At 37.2% G+C, this 23,594-nt stretch overlaps 1 protein-coding gene across 6 annotated transcripts in view; it reads right to left on the bottom strand.

The window, feature by feature from the left end:
- Mical (Molecule interacting with CasL) overlaps positions 1 to 23,594 on the bottom strand; it is a 282,128-nt gene that overhangs the window by 81,066 nt on the left and 177,468 nt on the right. For all 6 annotated transcript variants that reach the window (XM_083126409.1, XM_083126408.1, XM_083126413.1 and 3 more), the window contains exons 4-7: positions 15,709 to 15,810; positions 13,070 to 13,277; positions 8,995 to 9,108; positions 4,645 to 4,746 (exon numbers count right to left, since the gene is read on the bottom strand). In XM_083126409.1, coding sequence (XP_082982535.1) covers positions 4,645 to 4,746; positions 8,995 to 9,108; positions 13,070 to 13,277; positions 15,709 to 15,810 — 526 coding nt within the window. The remainder of the gene's footprint in view (positions 1 to 4,644; positions 4,747 to 8,994; positions 9,109 to 13,069; positions 13,278 to 15,708; positions 15,811 to 23,594) is intronic.

Raw genomic sequence — 23,594 nt, 5'->3', positions numbered from 1 at the left:
AGAGATCCTACGTGTGGCCAAGGACAAGTTCGGCCGACGAAACTGCTACACCGAGGACGGAAGGATCGTCATCCATATCGAGAACGGCAGAAAGAACAGCATTATGTGCATGAGACAACTGGATAATCTGTGATCATACCCTACCCCCCCCCCCCCCCCAACTTTCATGAACATGTGTTGGTACTTATAATAAGTGTAAATGTGTATTAACTATAGTGCATCTTTATCTTTATCTACCGGCCTGAAATCATATCAATCCGTAGTCGCTAAAGAATGAAAACACTTTAAACATCATTATTTAACAACTATCTGTGCGTGTGTGTATATCTTTTTTTTTTTTGCATGTTTTTCCTTTATTTTTTTATTATTTCTTTATTTTTCATTTTTATTTTTCCCCTCCAATAGCAAAAGTGTGTAACCAAAGTTTAAATCGGTGATCATAGTGTTAAGTGTTTAAGTGTCAGTAATGCTAGAAATTCATAAAACTACGTTTGGTATGTTGTATGCTCTGGCAGTCTTTGCTAACTTGTCAATCTTATTTCGCACTCAATAGTTGGTAGCACTGAATAGCATGAAGACTACCTGCATTCCTTGCAATTCCAAAACTGTAAACAAGACCCCCCTTCCCCTTGTGTCTCTCAACCCTCCAGGCAACACCGACCCATCGCCAGCACAGACATTGCCAAATGTCTCCTTCTTCTGTGCGGGAGTCGCTAACGTGAGGTCATTGCTTCCGAAATTAGACACATTAAATTATGTAATGCGTAAGTTGGATTTAGATGTATGTTGTAATCACGGAAAGTTGGATAAGCGATTCCACATCACAGTCTGCATTTAGCTTGCTGGGCTACGAAGTAATCACTCAAAGCAGAAATAGCAAGAGAGGAGGTGGAATTCTTGTGTATTACAAATATGGGTTAAAGCTACAGAAAATAGAGACTGGAGCGAACACCGATGATGTCGAAACGTTAAGTTTCATATTATATTACAAAAATGTACGACTTGGCATGTGCGCTGTTTATTGGCCACCCAATGTAGCATACTCTAAACTGTCGATACTCGAATAGGTGATATCTGAAATATACCCATCCGTCAATATATTCTTGTTGCTCGGTGATTTAAATTGTGATTTTTTACAACCAAATAAATCAGAAACGTGGTTTCTAAAATCGATAATATCTTCCTTCTGGCTAACACAAGTTGTAACAAAACCAACGCGTATAACTGAAACTAGTGAAACGCTGTTAGATATTATAGTAATAGATGACGTTACCAGAATGCATGCAACCAACGTCACAGTGCCTATCGGTAAATCGGATCATTGTGTCATGTACGTAGACTTAGTTTATGAGAAACCCGCTAATGAGAGAAAATATTTGAATTACAGAAGCTTCTCCTCTTACGATATGGACAACTTTGTCGAAGACATAACAAACGTTCAGTGGGAAACACTGCAATCACTCGATATCGTTGATGAAAAAGTAGACTTTTTTAGCTCCAATATCATCCGTTTATTTGATTGCCATGCACCTATGAAAACCGAGTTAAAAGGAAGCATGTTCCTTGGATAACTCATAATGTCAAGTTATTAATGCACATCCGAGACAACACTCTGAGGAAATTTAAACACACGAACAACGTTGCCGGTTGGAACCACTATAAAGAACTCCAAAATTTCACGATTACCTTTATTCGACAGGAAAAGAAGTCATATTTCTCTTTTAAATTTGGCGCTATTCAATTAAATAAGAAAGAAACGTGGCGTGAACTAAAACAGTGGGGAGTGCTGGATAATAAAAATGTCAATACAAACTTATCCTCACTTGTGAACACAGTAAACGAGCTCGATGCTCTTAATAATAATTTTGGGCAAATTAGCAATCTATCTAGTATTCCCACTCAACTAAAAACACAACAAATAGAGTACTTTGAAAGCTGTAGCTTTACCGATGAAAATAATTTATTTTGTTTTAACACAGTAACCGAAATTGATGTGCACAAAGCAGAACATAATATTAAATCAAACAGTGTTGGAGCAGACGGCATAAACACCAAGATGTTAAAGATTGCACTACCATATGTACTGACTCCATTAACTCACATAATCAATTATTCTTTGTCTAAAGGCATGTTTCCAGAAAAATGGAAAGAAGTGCGAGTCTTGCCTCTTCAAAAGAAACAAGAGATCAGTTCTTTCAATGACTTAAGGCCTATAAGCCTATTGAAAGTACTCTCCAAAGTACTAGAAAAAATTGTATTTTCGCAACTAATATATTATGTTGACACGAACAACTTGTTACCTACAGTTCAGTCTGGGTTCCGTGCACGGCATAGCACAGCAAAAATTATCAGTACAACATAAAATAAGATTTTATAAAATACTTAAAAGTACTTACGTTGGTGAATATGTGATTTACGTGAAACTACGTTTCGGGATATAACAAATCCCTTCATCAGGTAGACATACTATGCCAATTTAATTATGACATTGGCTGCGTCAGACAAGACGTGGATCAAGAGGTATGGTAAAAATAGGTAAAAAGGTTAGAAAATGACTTAAGAACGCATAATAGTGCCTTATTCCTACCATTATGTTAAAATTCTGATGGGTGTATCCATGAAACCACTAAAGCAATTATACTCAGAACATGTTAAAAACCACTTTTTCAGGAGTGGCTCGATAGACGCTGTACACTAGACTGAGGAGGCCTCTCATAGAATGTCGGACATTGTGCAGTGCGGTGCATTTCCCCTCTTACTTTCTTTCCCTCCCCTTTACTTCCGTTGGGATACGTCATATCTAAATCTATTATTTCGCGAGACGCGTTAACCACGGCCGAGGTGACCTGGAAGCCCATTTTTTCCCCTTGTTGTGTCCCACCTTTTGAACATTTTTATCCACTTTTCGTCAATGTTCCCATCTTCTCTATTTAATTTATTAGCCCTCCCTTTGCAGACATAAGCTGCCTCGCACATATTTCTACTTAATGGTTTATGATCAACCCTCCTAATTTCCCGCTTCTGAATTTCATGCTGCTCTTCAATTATGTGTTCTGAAAGTCTGGTTCTTGGTGTTCCTCCTTTTATATCTTTGCCATGTTCCCCCCATCTAAATTTCATGCTCCTGCCGGTTTGACCTATATATTCTTTATTACCAGAACATGTAATACTGTAAACCCCTTTTTCATCTTCAGTTTTATTTTTAATTTATTTTCCATCCTTTTTATATTGTGTGAAATATTTATCAACGGTTCGTGGTGCACTCATCCTGCATTTTATGCCGTATTCTTTGGCTACTCTTTCTATCTTTTCTGAAATTCCTTTAAAATGCGGAATACTGATGTATTTGTGTTTCTTATTCTCAGAGTTGGTTTCGTTATCCTGCATCTTTCCTTCCTTGTTATCATTCATTCTTTCCCCATCTTTTTTGCATATTTTATATGCTTTCCTACGTATCACATTTATCACGCGATCACACCCTTCCCATCTTAAACAAACATAATATTTTAATAATGGCCAACAGGAGGCTACTGAACTACCTATCTTTTATTTATGTGCTGCAAACCTGCGTACTTATTTGAAAAATTATGTAATCGCAACACAACACAATTCAAAACACAATTCACGCCCAACCCTGTGGCCGAGTGGTTAGCACATCGCGCTGTGACGCCAAGGGTCCCGGGTTCGAATCCCGGTCGGGCTTGGTTGTTTGTGAATGTCCATTCATCAATTTCATTATTTCATCACTCATCCCCATCTTCGCAAATTAGCCAAGAGGCACAAAACGCGAAGTAAAATAAACTAAATCAATCAATCAAACAACACAATTCACAGAAGAGACACATCGTCACAACGAACTTGACATTCCTCACCATTCGACTACGCTATATACCTCATCTTTTTCTATATCTGCCACGAAAGCATGGAATGCACTACGAACAAATGTTAAATCCATAAAACTCAATAAGAGTTTCAAAATTAAATTGAAAGAAATGCTTCTACAGGAACAGCAGCAGAACAGTGGCCTATACTAGAAGTAAACTGGCACTCAACAAACAACAAGACACTCATATTCTATACCTGTAACTATTGGAATTTTATTACTATCTTCAAATTATTATTATTATTATTATTATTATTATTATTATCTACTTAAAGGGTTATGTTAACATTCACATTTATATTTTTTCTTTTAACATTTGTATTCTTTTATTTTATTTTTTTATTATTTTGTTCTTTCACATTTATATTATCTTATGTATGACTAATATTACTGTAATGAGCATATTCGTAATTGTAGGTAATGTGAAATTCTTTATTTCTCTTCCCCCCTTTCCCCCTTTTAGTGTAATCAAGCTTTTCATCTGTATTCACATATTATCATATTATACTATATACTTATATTTTCTTATGTAGCTCATGACAAGGGTTAGGTGGTAGAGCAGCCTACGGCTGAACCTAGCCTGCTAAATAAAGGAATTATTATTATTATTATTAAAATTAGCATTGCACGATTTTTGAAACATTGTATAAGAAACTTAAATTGAAGAAATGCCATGTAAAAAGAGAGAAAAATAATTCATTTGCAAGTGACGAACAATAAACTTAAAAGTATGTTGGAAGTACAGAAGGAATGTGTCTCACCATCCAGTGTGTTCCTTTTGCCATCAGCACCAATGAGCACATCAAATTCATACTGGGAGACAGGATGATCTGGTGGGCTCACCTGAGCTCGAAAACCTATTTCTGAAGGAAGAAAAAATAGATTATTGAGGCTAGCCTAAATCCAATACCATTATTAAGGCACTAGAATTATATACTAACTAGATCTCAAATACACACTACAACGAACACACTGTACACAAAACCCAATCATTTCATCTATTTATACAAATCAAACGGCATGGTAACGTAACATAAGGACATCATATTGTGTCTGTAACAGAGAGGGAATCTTCTAAGGATATCTAATTTTCATTCTCAGAGGAATACATTTTCAAGACACTTCAGTCAAATTTAAGATACATGACCAAAATATCATATATGGATTGCGTAAGTGCTTCATGTACAGCCTTGATCACAGACACACACACACATAAATATATTGTACACGGACCGGCAGAAATAGCTGACGGTTTTGAAATGTGTATATAAATAAAACAATTAATGTAATGCAAGGTTTAATAATCAAAATTGCTATTATCAGCTTATATCTTATGCCATTTATGTCAATAATTGCCATTTTCAGTGCTTACATTAATTTTTCCTTGTTTTGAAAATTGTGTCCAATAAATGGTCACCTCCATTCCTTACACATTCATGTAGTCTTGCCTTTCAGTTGGAAGTCGCCCTCAGGAGCATTTCATTCGGAATTGCTGCTATTTCGTAACGAATAGCTAACTTGAGATCACCAATTGTTTGAGGTCTCTCAACATACACTTTTGATTTGAGGTAGCCCCAGAGGAAATAATCACACATCGTCAGATCTGGGGAGTGAGGAGGCCAGGGAACATCACCATTTCTTGACACTACACGTCCAGGAAACATTTCAAACTTGACCCTGTTTCTCGAAAAGTTCTGACCCAAAGCAGTATCATATTCCAACTGGGTACACAGCCATGACGATCGACATGGAACTCCCTTCGAAACCATCCTTGGGTTTGGACAATGGACTCAACATTTTTAAAATATGCTTCTAATAAAAAACACAGTGTCGCCCAGTCCACTGCTCCATCTTAACTGAAATGGCGTTGAGCGACGAAGCCAATGAGCATTCCCCCCACTCTGCCATTGAAAGACCTCACATAACAATATAATTGTGTCAAAGGTAAACACCATTTTTGAACATTTGAACAACAATTGGTGATCTCAAATTAGCTATTCACAACGAAATAGCGGCAATTCCGAATGAAATGCTTGTGAGGGCGACGTCCAATTTAAAGGCAAGGCTACATGAATGTGCAAGGAATGGAGGTAATTTATCGGACACAATTTTCAAAACAAACAAAAATTAATGTAAGCACTGAAAATGGCAATTATTTTTGTAGTAATTTTGATTATTAAACCTTGCATTACATTAATTGTTTTATTTATATACACATTTCAAAATCGTCAGCTTTTTCTGCCGGTCCCTGTATATTAACTAACTCATAGGCGTGCACACGAGGGGGGCAGGGGGGGGGGCAATCCCCCCTAATCATGGATGTCCGCAGATTTTTTTCCATGGAGGGACAAGCAAGGTATTTTTCCATGGGGTATATTATCCCGATAATAGTGTTGCCCCCTCAAAAAACACCACTTGACTGAAATCAAATTATACGTGTGAAATATATACTTTTAGATTGACATTCAATTTCTAAGGGGGAGGTATGGCCATCCTTGCCCCCTTCCAGAGGTCCATGTCCCTACATTATTATACTTTCACCTAGAAATTTAGTAAAGAGGCATCTTATCTCCATTATTAAAAGATATTATACTCTTAAAGAAAATTAAGTATTTTCAAGCTGATTAAAGTTCAAAGCAACTACGGAGAAAGGGGGTGCAGGGGTGCAACCACAGGGGAAGGGCAGTGGGCATTGCCCCTCCCCAAAATTGAACAGAAATCAATTCTAGGGGGTAAAGGGACAAACATTGAGGTAAAAGAAAGCAAAACTAGTAGAATCTAAGAGTAGCCGGACAAAATGATACTCAAGATGGAATTAGTTTTCACGTCTTTCTTGCATTTCTTCCACATGGCTAAGAGCATCTGCAGGGGGGCACCAAGTGGCAATTGCCACCCTCGATAACAAATTTTATACACTTAAAAATAATTTTCGTAAAATTGTCTTGCTCGCTTCGCTCGCAGTGTCTGCTTTTCTTACAGTCTTGTTTAGTTCAGAGCTGTAGCTAGGGGGGCGACGGAAATTGGCCCTGGGCGCCGAACAATCTAAATTAAAAAAAAATGTAAAAGAGAATGCCATGGCGCCCCATGAAATTTTTTGTGCCATATTAAATCAATATTATTTTCAGTTTGCAAAAATTTGAATCTAAAAATTTTCTTGCCCGCTTTGCTCGCAATTTTATTGTTTTCTGTAATGCATTGTGAATTACCAGAGAGAGAAGTTATAATTACTAAGTAATTCAGACTCTTGCTGCTAAATAGTTTTGTCTTAAATACATGAACACAATTGTTTGGAGGGAAAGGAGCACGGCACATTACTGTAAATACTGTATATATGCATATACCCATCAACAGTGATATAAAATGAGGTTTTTCTTTCCTGACTGATCTTCCATCAAGGCTTTTGCCCCCCCCCCCCCCCAATCAGATGGTCTGCGCACGCCTATAAACTAACTGCCTAATACCGAATGCTGGCAGGCTATCAATTAAACATAATAACCTGAAATATCTTTTTTTCTGGGAGGGCTCTGGAATTGTAAAAGTGGATATAACGTAAGTGTTTTCTAGATAGAGGAGGGATATGCTACAAAAATTCCACAATTACAACTTTTCACCTTGATTTTAAAAGTTGTTGAAATACAAAAATTGTAATCGGAGGTCACTTAGAGGGGGCGTTTGCATTTACCACTTTGTTCCCCCCACTTCAAATTTTCATTTGCAAATTTTGATTGTCTCACAATTTCTGGAGATGCTGTAGCCCCAGCATACCCCCTCCCCCTGCATACATCAGTGCTTGGAACAACATTTAACATTACTGTTTCACACACAACTAAGCTAACCTAATGAACAGCACAAAAAAATTCAGGTATTGAGTCAGATGGAACAGTCAGTGCACGTGCGTTTCCTCCTAACTACTACGAGTGCTCCACAAGCACTTTAATACTATAGATTTCTAACATTAAGGTAATTTAGTTCAAATATCAACTTAAAATATTCAAACATATACATTTACATAGCAGAAACCACTTTCGGAAGCCAGAAATGCATGGATTATAGTTTCATAGTTGCAATCCTTACAACTTACCACCAAAATAGATTTAAGGCTAAGCAGTATTGTTAGAGCCACATATTTATGCCGAATAAAAGATCAAGATTTTTGGTACAAAAACTGAGATTTTAGGATCAAAAGCTGTATATAAAATGGCACTTTATTCCTGCGTAAAGGAGTCCATTTTTGCTTCTCAAACATTTACAGCAGAATTCATCAATTTTCCATGATTTGCATAACTCGCAGGATAATTCAGACTTCAGAAAGTGCCACGTTGGTAAATAAACTCTAAATCTTGTTTATGAGTTTCTTTCTCATTTTGCAGTTTATTTTGCATCATTTCGTGACAAAACATGGTAGGAAAATGCACCTCACCCCTTTAAAAAACATGAAAAATGAACATTACAGTGTGTTATTTCACATTTCATGTTTCCTTCAAAAACTGCATGCCTCTAAGTACTGTTTCATTTCAACAATTTGTGTTCCAACTTTTTACAACTGGTGCTAATATATATGGCACATTACAAACATTACTAATAACCTACATAACCTGTGGAAACGACATTAAAAGACATCGTTCTGAGAAAGACTACAGGTTTGACTCAAACTTTCTTCTTATCCTGAGGTGACAACACTTTTCATGTTACGCTTGTTTACAGCATGCTAGCAGACAATTTTCCTGAGCCGAGACCCTACATTGCTGTAAGAACTGAGGGACATGATATGAGTGTATTCATGAGCAGAGTGGCAAAAAAGTGCTATGAAGCCAATAACACAGTATTCGTCATAGCTTAACAGCGTGCCAAAAATGCTAACACACTGGGAAATTTTGGAAACTCTTCACGTGAGAAGCTTCATTTTGCTTCAGTGTTTGATTGAATGTCTTAAATCTATATAATTTGTCCTTTCTTTCCTTTCATTTAAGCAAATTGAGTAACATGCAATAGTACGGTAGACCATATTAAGCAGCCATCACTGCCTTGCAAGTATCATACTTACTTTTTTTTAAAATTGTGTTTTTATACTTGTAACAACCACAGACTACAAGAGAAATAGTCATACTTACTTTCGGTTTGGTCTTCAGGGGGAGGAATTAAGGCCTCAAATGTAACGCTTTCATGTATTTCTACTCCTAACATTAATGCCACTTTTAGAAGAATACATTGTAGTTGCCTGATACCTGAAAACAAGCCAAGAACATCACAAATTTTGGTTACATATATTGGTAACATGCATATACATTTACATACTGTAAAATTTTTACTGCCCAAAAACATGCTCAAAGATCGCACTGAGTGTTCAACTTATGGTTTTGTCACCTGTGGTTCTGGGATTGAGAAAATAATTATGAAATATGCAATTTCCTTTACAATGAATCCTACTTTGGCTGCTTTCTTTTCCAGAAAGTATTTCACAGAAAATTTGTAGGCACATCAGCTCACACATTACACGGACAAACTTAAGTTATTTAATAGAAACTATAAATAACAGAGACAAAGATAAACATTTATGGTTGTGTTTACTTTGTACATTCAAACACACTTCGATGTCACATATAATGTAAAAACAAGTAAAGTTCTCCCCTGCGGTTTGCACCAAGCCATGAAGGCATATAGGGGGTGTAGAGTTAGGACCCCATACTTTCTTGATCACGGCGAAAGGTGGGGGTGATGTGATCAGCACCATGCCCCTGGCTGCCTTTACCTCCCAAGAATTTACTCCAGGTACCAACTTTATACGACAACTGGGTGGGCGCTGGAGCCACTTGAACAGGTGGAAAAAAATCCCGGTTCTTGCCTGCTGGGGATCAAACCCAGGTTTCTCGCATGGTAGTCAGATGCCCTAACTACTGAGCTATCTTGGCTAATATATAATTGATTGATTGATTTGGTGCTTTAAGTCCACTTTATGCATAGTAAGGCTAATCGGGACTGGACCTACACTTCAAAATGGGATCCGAACCACTACGTGCCTCCACCGGGTATCAAACCCGGGAGTGAACTATATATAGTATCAAACTATAGTGAGAGCTAATGAGAGTATTACAATGCATGATTGTACCTTCAATAAGCACTAATTATAATGTGGCATATTAACAATTCATTGGTTAGAGATTCTTGAATGATGATACTTTTATTCTAAAAAATGAATATTTGATATGTACAGGCTTATTCAAAATGATGGATACACTTTCATTCATGTATATTTCCTTGAATATACATTACATATTAATAATATACATACAAGAGAGAGAGGAAAGTCTAAAGTTTACAATCTTACAATAGAGGTTACAGATGTTCAATATGGCCGGCGCCTGCTGCTCGACAAACATCTAAGCGGTAGCCGAACTCTATCCACACCCGAAGAAGCATCTCTTGTGTAACTGAGTTCACTGCAGCTGTGACACGGTTCTGCAGGTTGCCCAGAGTTTGTGGTAGAAGTGGTACGTACACGGCTTGTTTGACATATCCCCACAGGAAACAGTCAAATGGTGTGAGATCAGGAGATCTCGGGGGCCACAACAGAAGAGCCAGGTCTTCATTTCCTATGCGACCTATCCATCGGTGAGGAAGGGGTTCATTGAGAAACGGCGTCTCAAAACTCGCCATACAGTTGCTTGAGGTATTCCAAGTTCTCTGCTAGCTGCATTAGTTGACTTTCTGCGCACAAAACTGCCTTTAATTCGTCTCACATCCTCCTCTGACACATGCGGTCGGCCCGTGCTTTTTTCTTTGCAGACACATCAAGTTTGCTGAAATTGGTTAAACCAACGGTACATGCTCCTCCTAATTGATGGTTCTATGCTGAATCGAAGACGGAATGCTCGCTGCACTGCTGTTGCAGATTCAGTTTTGCCGAACTCAAGAATGCAGAAAACCTTGTGCTGAACGGTGGCCATCTTACTCGGAACTGAACTGAAGGGTCCTTGGTGGCACGGGCATGCACACTCGAGTGGTTGGTTACGCAACTGCGCTCTAGCAGTAGTATTCGAAACTTTAGACCTTCCCCTCTCTCTTGTATGTATATTATTCATGTTCAATGTATATTCAAGGAAATATACATGAATGAAAGTGTATCCATCATTTTGAATAACCCTGTATTTCATGCCTTCCTAAATAAACAAACTGAGATATCTGATGTTTCATGAAATTAGCATTTTATTCACCTTTCAGTCTACATTTTTTCCATATTTGTATCAGCTGTTATTTGTGGGATATGGATGTGCCACCATAATGTTTATTTCTTCCCTTCCTGACAGATAAGAGACTTTCAATGCACAAGACTTTACATAATTAACATTGGTCTTTATCAGAAGAATACTAAAGCAGCATGATCATGTGGGAATAAAAAGGTTAAAAAATGTTAATGGGACAAAATTAGTAACATGCTGTGCATATCAAGCTTCTGAAAGGCAAGGAGTGAAAATATCAGTTGAGTCTCGTGTACTGGAATTACTTGTAGGAAGGTGAAAGTCCAAAACATCACTACAGAGCAGAGTTTGAAACTTCAGGAACTAAAATATTTGCTCTAAGCTGTTTTGTAACTACTCAACAATGATGTTTATGACTTCTTCCTACAAGTATTCCAGGCATAGTGAGGCTCCTGGCTTTGCCACAATGTTCTCACTTCTCTCTCTCAGGATATGAATGTGCAACATGTAAACCTAATTTGTCTTTTTTACACAGATGTGATTATAAATCATGTTGCTTTAGTATCCTCTTGATGAAGACCAATGTTACTTGGTTGAAATGTGGAGACATCAACTTAAACAATGCCAAGTATGCCTTGTAAAAAATTATTTCTATTAAGAGTGTCATAACATGAACAATTGTGAAGAATTGCAGTAAACAAATGTACAAATGTATTTGTAATTTTAGTTGTTTCATAGTTATCAAAAGCTAAAGCTATTGACTGTCTGACTCTCCTAAAACAGATGACCTAACAAGACACACTATATATTATATTTAGCTATAATACAAAGCTTGCAAACAAATAGTCAACTGAGATAACTTACTTTGCAATGAGCTATTATTTGGTAGCTAGCTCAGTCTTTATAATGTCGATACTCTTGCTGATTCATACCAATGCTTGAAAACCATACAAATTAAATATTTATTAACATTACTGTGAACGTATTCCACTCCAGATATAGCATCAAAGAACCAAAATGGATGAAGCTGAACCCATGAGGAGAATGTGCAAGTTATTTAACTCATTTTCTAAGAATAACCCCAGCATAGACTTATTTAACCCTTTAAGTGTGGATGGCATATATATACGCCCTCCACATTGTGTTGCTGTAGTGCGGAAGGCGTATACTGAATTACATGAAAAAACCTACATTTTCCAGCAAAAAACCTACATTTCCAGTAGCGACTTGTTCAATAAATTCCACACTTAAGGGGTTAAATGAAATTGTAACTTTAAATCTAATCTTTGAATTTTTATATATTTTCTTCTTTTATAGAATTTTAGTTTTCAATTAGCTTGTAAGGTTATATCCACAATTTAGTTACACTTTTATTGTATTACCTCTGTGTTTTTTTGTCTCTATAATCTAATAATTAAATTATTAGCATAATTGATATTTAATGCAAATTGTATAACACGTCATTCATATTTTTTGTGAACTATCTTTATTATGATCTTGTTATTGTAATGGTGACATCCAATATTGAACACTGTAATTGGGACACACCTGTTGTGTTTCAATTAAATAAATAAATAAATTTACCAGAGTTTTGCTTTAAAATATTCAAGAAATACGTCCGAGTATTAAAATAACAGTTACATAATCACAAAATCCACATTTCCATACAGTACTGCTACAAAATAAAGGGAAACTTTGGATTTTGCAAAATTTCCAGGATAATTGGACTATGTCAAAGTGTTGTGAGAAAGAACAAAAACTGGAAAAGTATCGGCTGGTGTTGGTCAATACTGATACTCAGCCCTAATACGAACATTTGGCAACACACGCATATCGTAAACCAACCTTAAGTGCATTATTGAAGTAATAATTACTGAAGACAATGTAAGCATACCTTAGACATACAGTATATACTCCCAAAAATGATTTTTATATATTGTCATATGGCAAATAAATAAGTAAATAAATAAAAAATAAATACAACACTTACTAATGTGATCAATGGCACCAGCACAGAATTTGCCAAAGAAGAACTTGGCACCTAAAGCTCTGAGATCATGAATAACAAAAGGCCAAAGGTGAAGCACATTGTTTCTAGAAAAACGATCCCTCTTTTCCACCACCACAACCTTTGCACCTAGCAACTGAGCCTCGATTGCTGTCCTCAAGCCACACGGCCCACCTCCGATGATGAGAACCTGAAAAAAGAATATAATGATAATATTACATTCAAAATGCATTGTAAACATATGTATATCAGTAACCAAATATACATAAATATTTGCAGGGCTGTAAAGGGCTGAAACAACCCTCTGGATAGGACCCTACACCCCATTTTTAACCATATACAGCAATGGTGGCCAAACCTTTTCACATGCAGGGTCAGTAGGGTGAATTAAACATAGGCCGTGGATCATATTACATTTTACTTACAATACATAATAATAATAAAGTAAGAGGGCCATGGCCGTAGTTAGGCAGCAGCTAGGGGGGGGGATAAACCTTCCCTCCAGAGCCTTACATTAGCCCTCCCCAAACGTATGTGCCATATGCACAAAATAATTAAGGAAAGAGAAACTGACCACTCCCCCCCGAAAAATTAGAAAATTCATCATGAAACTTTCATGTGGTCTTGCAGTCACACTTAAGGAAAGAAGTTCAAATTAGTTTTGATGCAGACAGTATACAACAGAGGGTAGATGCAGGGTGCAATTTATTATCTATAAAAGAAATGTGCTCTTTAATAAATTTGCAACCATCTATAATAGTGCATCCCTTTCATGAAAGAAACAATCAACATAAACACAATTTCATTTTTTTTATTTTTTGATAAGATGGTGTGAGGATTACCTGTTTCTCAAGGAAAATGGTCATGATGATTTTCATAATGGATAAAAGCATGAATAATATTAGCCCCAGATAGCTCCCTCAAGTGGATGGTCAAGCAGATGTGGCCCATGGACTGATCTACAGAGTAATGGCCGCTAAACCAAGGCTTCCCCATCCCCTCACTTGGAATTTCAGATTTACCGAATTCAACCAAGACTCCCACCCACTTGTCAGACTTGACTTCATGTTGGCATTAACTGATTTTAATTACAATATATATATATATATTGATGTATATACAGGGTTATTCAAAAAGAAAGAGCAGAATTCAAAGAAGTCGTTTTGTGTGCTGCAGTTTGCGAAAAGTGAATCCATTGTTTAGGGACCAGTTAATTCGTGTGTGGCAAGAAATGGAGTACCGTTTTGATGTTTGTCGGGCAACAAATGGTGCTCACGATGAGTGCATACATTAAAACTTTGAACCTTCCTCTATCCATTGATGTATGGCACGTGTTTCTATCTTTTACAGTTCGTGAGAAATAAACATTTTAAATCTGCTCTTTCTTTTGAATGACTTCTCCTGTGGCGTCACCATTTTACATGTAAAGAAAAAAATGCCGCTGCAGGTATTGAATTGAACTAATAGGCAGGATTATAAACTTTGAACCTTCCTCTATCCATTGATGTATGGCACATATTTCTATCTTTTATAGTTCGTGAGAAATAAACATTTGAAATCTGCTCTTTCTTTTTTAATAACCCTGTATATATGCTATAAAATTAGTGATTCCTATCTGCTCAGAGATTTTACACTGGTATACTGGTATATATACGAGTTAAGAATAAAATGTGAGAGATTTTAAAGCATTACAAGAAAATAGAATTTAAACAATGTATAATGCTTAGGTTTTGTGCCAATTCTGGTTGATATTCTTTCATTAGAAATCAGCTTCATCACATTTCTAGTTATGGGTGGAAGTACTCATCAGGGCACTGTGTTTCATGTTGTTCTTCCATTCAATCATCCTTTGGGCACATCACCATGATTACTTTAAATAGGTGCCCAGTAAGTAATTCAAATGTTAATATCACTATAATAATATAATATAATTTTGTTAATATACAAAACACTAAAGAAATTGCTTAAAAGCAAATACACCACTCTTGGTTTTAACAGAGGAAAACATGGAAAGAATCATGAACATAAATATCTCACAAGTTCTGAGATGAACTGTAACAATAACTGGACAATAACATGCAAGAAATGTAAGTAAACATAATGAATCAGAAATTAAAGCACCCAAGTAACAAATGAAAATTCAAATTGTAGCAGAACTAAATATACTAAAAATAACAATATGGAATAATTTAATGTTCGCATGATAAATGATATGTATGCACAGATACAGATATAAACTTTTATTTGCAAGATGTTTCTAACCAAGTACGTGATCATTACTTTTATTGCTTTACCAAATATAATCAGCAGAAAATTGTTCATTATCATGTTCATTTTATTTCATGCAAAACGAGGTTTGAGAACCGAAAGAGGAGTGCCAATGAAACAGATAACAATGTCTGCTCCAACATCAGTAGAATTTCTTCGTTTAGAAACCCACAGAATGTGAAAGAAAAGAAAACTACAATAGTAATTGACAATTTGCCTACTATACCATTTGCAGTCTGCTCATTGAGTAAAACTACTGTTGTTGTGCAGCATCTGTTGGTAATAAGATACCAGTGTGTGTTCACTTTAAACAATTGGACAGAATTAAGAAAGTAATTAATCTCAGTACTCACCCGAGTGTTTGAACATGATTTTCCTCGATTGTAACATTTGTGGCTTGCTCGCTTCTCGAACTTCATCCACAGTCCCTGAACCTTCCATGATCGAAGCTTGGCCTGGAAAAAGGAAGACATATTCATATTAAAACTTGTAAACTATATTTGCGTAACTTCAGCAAACAATACTTATTTATACAATCCTTTACTATTGAACATAATTATTACATGTAATTATATTACATAATTATTGTCTTATCACAACAACTCATAACAGTGTGTACTAATGATCCCTTTCCCCTGCAGGGTGTGGCATGGGTGACCAGTCACAAGAATCAAAATTCAAAATATATTGTAACATCACAAATACACTAAATTATTGAAAACATCAGATAGAAATGAACAATATATGGAAAGTTCATATTGGAATATTTGTGTCTGTGTGTGCATTTAAAGGAAAAGTGATCTTCAATTAGCTTAACTATTCTAAAAATACCAAACAAACAAAAAGGAGTAGTGAATAAATAGGAAATTGGAAAATATAGATCTGCCAAACTAATGGGAGTCACGTGACATTCCAGTGCATGTTACAAATCCCTACTTTTGGCAGAAGATCCAGGAAAGGAAAAAGTTCCAGTCCTGATGACCCCCCTTTTGTTTGGCGCGTCCACAAGGAGTGGTGTCAGAAAGAACCTTTCAAATTACCAAAGAAGTTTACAAAAGTTTTGTTTAAGTTGAGCTAAATCAGCTGTGATAAACCAATTAGGCACTACACGAACACCAGTCACATCCATTTTTGTGTTATGCAACGTCGCTTTTCTACTCCCTAAAAAAATCGCGACGATGAGAATGAATGATGATTAGATGACAAAGGAACACTCATTCCATGACTTGTACTAGAGGCCGGAACATCCGCTGTTGACGTAGTGTGTCGAGCACTCCGTGATCACCGAGGCGACTCCTTCACATTTATCAACACACTTGGACACTATTAAGTAATGCCCAAACAATTTCTCATGCGTAGATTTAAAATCAATAAGATACAGTTTTATGTATATATACTGTTCTGGAATAAAAAATACACACAAAATATATTCCATTGGTTCCGATTTCAAAATTTCAATTTAATAACATTTTTAATTTTCCAATTGCAACCTGCAGGATTCTTCCAATATTCAAAAGTATCTGTGGAAATAACAATTGTTCCAATGACTATAACAAATATTTCCATTCGACATATAAATAATTACTATTATAATATTGATTTGGCTTTTAAAATGATATTACTAAAGTAAAAAAGTAAAAGTAAAGTGTTCCCCTGTGCATAGCACCACGCCATGAAGGCGTATAGAGGGTGTGGGGGTAACGCCCCACACTTTCTTGATCCGCTTCCACCCACCCAGCGTCGAATAACATGGGTACCTGGGGGAAACCCTGGGGGGGTAAAGGCGGTCAGGGGCGTGATGCTGATCACATCACCCCCACTCACGACCGGATTAAGAAAGTGTGGGGCGTTACTCCCACACCCCCTATATTACTGAAGATGCAAATTTTCAATTCCCAAGTCTTCAAAGTGGTGGTATTACTGCAAAACTACTTCTTCATTTGGAGGGACCAATTTCATTTTGCAATATTTTTCCTGCTCTCATGTCGTATTAAAGGGACACTGGTTTGATTCCCGATGGAGACACATTGAACAGTGTTAGAAGTAGACTGTAAACTGTAGGTCCAGTCCCGATTAGCTTAGTTGAGCATACAGTGAACTTCAAAACTGTATTTGAAAACCACGTATAACCTGTAATTACTTATTTGTTGGATGCATTGACTCTAACTGAAGCTCTTCTACCGAAAGGAGAAAAAAAAACGAGAAAAAAAGTGGATTCAGAGATGAGCAAATTAATTCTGCAACATACGTATATTTCCAATGTTAGGAGAAGCTGGATACAGGCCCGTAGCTAGAACTGACCGCCAGGGGGGGCTCACGAGTTATCAGGGGGGGGGCTTTGTAAACCAAGTCCATTTTCAAAAGTTTAATAGTATTAAATGAAAGTAAATTATGTGTGTCGGGGTCATTAAGTTAATTTAAAATATAAAATTTAGAAATATCATACAAATACTACAGTTTTTTTTCTATATCTTCTAAAACATCTCTTGAAGTGCTAATGACTGCTACTGACACCATCCCTTAATACACACACTCCATGCTATTTTTGATGATACAGATATTGATATCATACATGTTAAAATATACAATATTCACTTCAATCATTGTGCCTATCATGCATTCCACCCCCGCCCAAAGCAATAAAACTTGGGATCTGTTGACATTTGATGCGGAAGGAATGTGGATAATAACATCAAAGTCACAGATTTCTGTCAAACGAGAGGCTGCAACAGGGGCAGGGAAGGTACAGATAAAGAAGACTCCATAAGAAAGAACTTTCTAAAGTCTAGAGAATCTTCTAAAACTTGCTGCTGCCTTAGACTTCTGCTCATAAACAAGATGAACGAACAAAGTTGTGAACAAATTAATATATTCTGTCTACATTTTCACCTCAAACAAATTAGAATACAAAATAGTTTTACCTAATTTCAAGGGGGCTGGCAGCAGTGCCAGGGGGGGCTGAGCCCCCCTGGCCCCTGCCTGGCTACGGGCCTGGCTGGATAAGTGAAATAAAATTAATTTACGTAAAAAAAAATTAAGGTTGGGGTGGGGGCTACACAGGAATGTGTGCACTTCATATGTTCAGAGTCAGATGTACACAAAATTCCCGAATGCTGAATTTACGAAGGGCGACTATACGTTTCACCTAAACCCCCCCGAACCCCTTCGATGAATTTCGAATGAGATCTGCTTGATCGACTAATCCCCGAGTAACTGCTTCCAAGTCCATGAACGCGGAACACGCCAAGGTTACTGCTTTTACCTCGTGACGTATCGATTTCCCATTTGGCGGTGAATTAACCACTGCCGCTTTCACCGGCGGGGGGAAAATAACAAAATCGCCATTATCACCACCGTGTGGAAACGACACCCTTAGCTGCACGTGCTCCACTGAACAGTGCGACTATGCCTCTCGTATCCAGGAGTCAGGCGGTCAGATAGCGCGCTCAGTGACATCGGAAGACGTGGGGCGCGTCAACTATCTGAGCGATGCTCGCTGAGCAAGATTTTCGCTCGTTGAACAGACAGATCACTTACTTGACGCTGTGTGCTCATTGATCAAAATATCAGTGCCTTTGAATAATCTGTGATAAATGTGGCTGCGTCGAGTGGACAAGATCTCAGTGTTTGAAAAGCTGTTTATTTTGAGCGATCGTTGACGTGGACAACACTGTCGAAATTTTCATACCCTTGCACAACTTTCCAAAACTACGAACACTTTCATTTTAATACAAGTCCAAAAACTGGAATATTACATTACCTTCTGCTACTTGAATTTCCTTTGTAATTAAGCTATATAGCAAACCGTTAATCATAAATATTTCCTCATTGGCCTCAAAAACCTCCATACAGTTTTCCTGAGATCCTAACACAGAAACGCTATATTCTGTGGCTCAAACCTGTGGCGAGCAAGGTTCAAGTTCGCTCAGAGATCAAGTGAGCAGCGCTCGCCGAGCAACGCCTATTCTTCTAGCCCTTCATCTAATTTAGATTCCGGGGATAGAGCATATAACCCCTTTTTTTCTAAAAAGTATGTGTAACTATTAACCTAATTTTCTCTATTACCCTACTTTTTTCCTTCTAATTTAGAGCCACCAGCCGCCGCTAGACTTACAACAAACTCAGAAGTCACAAAGTATCGCACTCACCTACTATGCTGTTTATAATACGATATTTACAAATAAGATCAATTTCAAAATATATCCTCGACATTGAGCTTTGTGCTTTTGTTTTCATTTACACGCAGGACCCAACATGTGCAAATATGACACGAATATTTTACTTGACTCCAGTAATACATTAATGTGCATACACTGCTAATGATGCACCCATCAAAATACACAGAAATGCACCAAAAGGTCGCTGCTCCGTATGATGCATGTCGAGTTCTGTGTGTGTGCTTCACTGCATATCACCACTTTCTGGTATGTTTTCCCCTGCGCATCAACAATTCATAACAGAAAAAAAAAATGGAAAGATAGAACATGGACATGGAGATACTCTGAATGCAGCACTTTTGACTAAGGGGGTGGGAGTCCATTAAAAATTCACTGTTCGAGTTGCCGGCAGTAAAATTTAATTTGACGTAATTCTTATTGCCCATTACTTAGAGAGTTCTTCCTTTCTTGTCTGTAATAACATTATTGGAAAACAACACAGGATCGATGTGCCTGAATGTGGATAAATGTCGGCTGTTTCCATGCTTGCTTAAATCTCCAACTGAGTACCGAATATATTCAGGTTAAGTTATGAGAATTACTGATTAATTAGCAATTCTGCCTGTAGTATTATATGGATGTGAAAATTGGTCCCTTACATTAAAAGAGAAACATAAATTAAGAGTATTTGAAAATAAAATCGTTACAAATTTTTTTGGACCTAAACGGTATGAGGAGACAGGTGAGTGGAGAAGGTTACATAATTTAGAACTGCATAATCTGTATTTATGTCCAGATTAGAATAATTAATTAAAACGAGACTTAGGCGGGCAGGCCATGTGGCATGAATGGGGGAGGAAAGAAGAGTTTACAGGGTTATTGTTGGGAAACCTTATGGTAAGAAACCAGGAGGAAGGCCAAGACGAAGAAAACGTCGAAAAGGACCTAAAGAAAATCGGTAAGGATGGGAAAGATTGGATTGATATTGCCCAGGATAGGGACAGATGGGAAGGATTATGTTGCTGCAGCCACAAACCTTCAGGTTTAAGAAGGCTAGAGAGTTAGTTAGTTGGTTAGAATTACTGATTATTATGCACAGATGTCTGTTTTCTCTGGATGGGAATTTGCCTGCAAAGCGCGGCGGAAAATCTTCTAAACTGATACTTTAGAATCCGTTTACGAGGTGTTACATTTTCACTTTTACCTTTCAATAAAATTAAAATCGTTAATACATTCTGTTCTCTAACTTTCTGAATATAATGCATACAAGTAGGCCTAAAATGAACATACTGCCTTGTTTAAACCCGGGTTTAACATTTAGTTTACTTGCTCTACGTTATTGGGGCAATAATGTAAGTAGTATGACAACTTTCTTTAAATTTCACAGTCTCTCATTAATTTTAAATGCAAACTAATAGAAATAATGTAATTTATATCATCATACAGAATGGACCCGTTACAGCAGCGGTTCTTACGTACGAAACTCACTACCAGAGCTAGGAATTTTAGGTGCAAAAATTTACCAATAAAGGTGCAAAAAAGGTGCTAAAATAGGTGCTAATTTTCAGATGTAAAATTTATTGTGAGCAGTGCATGCATATATGATTCAACTTGTCTGGATAAACACAGAGTATTCTCTGGTTTTAAATCGTTTAATATAACTAAGCAAAGAAAATTCTCTGATACATTAGAAAGCGACATAAAGGAAAACATGCTTCTTCTTACTTGCTTAGAATTAGTAATCTAGAAAATTGTTAAAATAGATTACATTCAAAATTTCTATGTTCTTCTGAGTCTACATCTGCGGTCACTAAGCAGATACAAGTGGTGTATATTTTGTTTTCAACTGGTAATCCACATCCTTGTTGGTTGCGACTTCTTGAACATCAGGGTTTTTGGCTAAACTTTGTTCTAACTTCTCTTTCCCGACGCCTTGCAGCTCTCGTTGCACATCCATCAGAACAGCCCACTGTGCTTTCTTTTCAAGACACTGCTCCTCCAGTTTTGTGATTGCAGTAGTAAGGAAAGAGAAGCCATGTACAATATAGAGTTCATCTTGCAATTCCTGTTTAAGTGCAAGTTTTTTGGCTTTTTCTACAGCTGAGGAATTACTAGGCAAAGCATCTAAAAATTTCGATATTGTATGGAAATGATTGCAAACTGCAGTTTTTAACCATGTACCCCATCTAGTGAGGATGGGAGAGGATGGTAGTGGAAGTTTCGTAATTTCTACGTGCTTCTGTATTCTAGAAGGAGCCTTTTTCAGTATTTTCTTAATGCAAAAACAAATTCGTTCACATATGTATATTCATCTTTAAGAGCTTCACAAACTCGATGCAAAGCATGAACAATGCAGGTCACATGTTTTAAGTTAGGATACATATTCTTCAGATTAGAAAATGCAGCTAAAATGTAAGATGTTTGCTTGAAGAACTAACCACACACTATCATATTTTACGCCCTCCGGCCACAATACAAAACATGCATCATTGAAACTTTGCATTACACTTGCATTATCTGTTTTGCCGAGAAAATAAGTTTTTAAAAGCATGGGTTTCACTTGATGTCCATTGAGAGGTGCTACTAAAATGTTCAAAACGTACCTGTTTTGCCTATCTGTGGTTTCATCTAGTATGATATAGACTGGATGGTCAGCTACTATTTGCCTGATCTGCGAGATTTTAGCTTCATACAGAGGTTGAAGGTAAGATTTCCTTAAGGTGCTCTCATCTGGAACTGACTTCCCAGTATATCTTTGCAAATATGATTTCATGACAGGATTGTTAAGTTTCGAAAGAGGTATTCCACACGCTATAAATGTCCTTGCTGTCTCACTGAAAAATTCATTTGTATTTCTGGAACTCGAAGATGCAAACGCCTCACCAATGAATTGCTGTCGCTTCCCACCTTTACCATCTCGTAGTTCTTTATTCCTGACGTGCTTCCCACTTTGTAGATGCTGCACAACCCGAGTGCATTGGTGTTTGTCATCTACAGCAATAGAAATATCACACACATCACACCTCAGAACAGATCCATCACTCTGAATGCCGTCACCGCTAAACTGTTTAACTATGTCCTGCAGTTTCCCAACATTTACTGTATGTTTTGGCATGGTGAACAAGCAAATCCGATGCATCGATCAGTCGATCACAGACTGCAGTTACCTTGCTAGCTGAGACGGGAGAAGGAAACAAAAACAAAACAGCTTTCCTACAACAATTCGTAAACAATACAGCATAGGACAAAAACAGCACAACTTCTAGCAATTGTAACGCGTCATTGTTGGCACTGTTTAAAGACCGCGCGTTTACTACATTAACGTCCAAGAACTGGAGAAAGCCGATTCATTGTTGTGCGGTAAACAAGAATCGCGTGCCAAGAAGCCGTGCCTCAAATGTGGGTGAGGTTAAACAGCATGCGAGTTGTATTTAAAAAAATGATGAAGATGCAAAAAGGGCAAAAAGGTGCAAAAGGTGGAAAAGGTTCTGAGATTGTGAAATAGGTGCAAAATGGTGCAACCGAAATAACGTGAGTAGAGTTCAATACGTGCTTATTTTGGGGATGAGTCACTTTTTTACCCATTTTCACACAAAAAAATTTAAGGTGCAGCACCTAAAATTCCTAGCTCTGCTCATTACGTCGTCACCTTGAAACCAAGAAGTCCCCGGTCCGAAACTTGGTGGAGGCTTACGGTGGTTTGGATCCCACTTTAACTGTAGATCCAGTCTCCATTGGCCTATCTGTGCATAAAATGGACTTAAAACAACTCAACATCAACGAAACCTGTTACAAAAGAGTGACACGGCACCGGATAAGCCTAAAATTGCAATGCAGAGCTTATACTTGCAGATTGTGTGGAGGAGGAGGATGGAAAACGTAGATGATGCACAATTTATTTGTGAAGAGGAGATTTGATTTGATTGGTCTGTTTTACTTCGCTTTTCTGCCAATTTTGGTTAATCGCGACGATGTAGTGAGCGACGATATGATTAAATTGATGGACACTCACGAAGAACACCAAGCCCAGGCAGGCATTCGAACCCGGGACCTCTGGCGTCGTAACATGTTGTGATAAACAC

Source organism: Lepisma saccharinum, chromosome 8 (genome assembly GCF_977018435.1).
Source record: "Lepisma saccharinum chromosome 8, izLepSacc3.1, whole genome shotgun sequence".
Taxonomy (NCBI): Eukaryota; Metazoa; Arthropoda; class Insecta; order Zygentoma; family Lepismatidae; genus Lepisma; species Lepisma saccharinum.
This window is presented reverse-complemented; position numbering and strand designations above follow the sequence as displayed.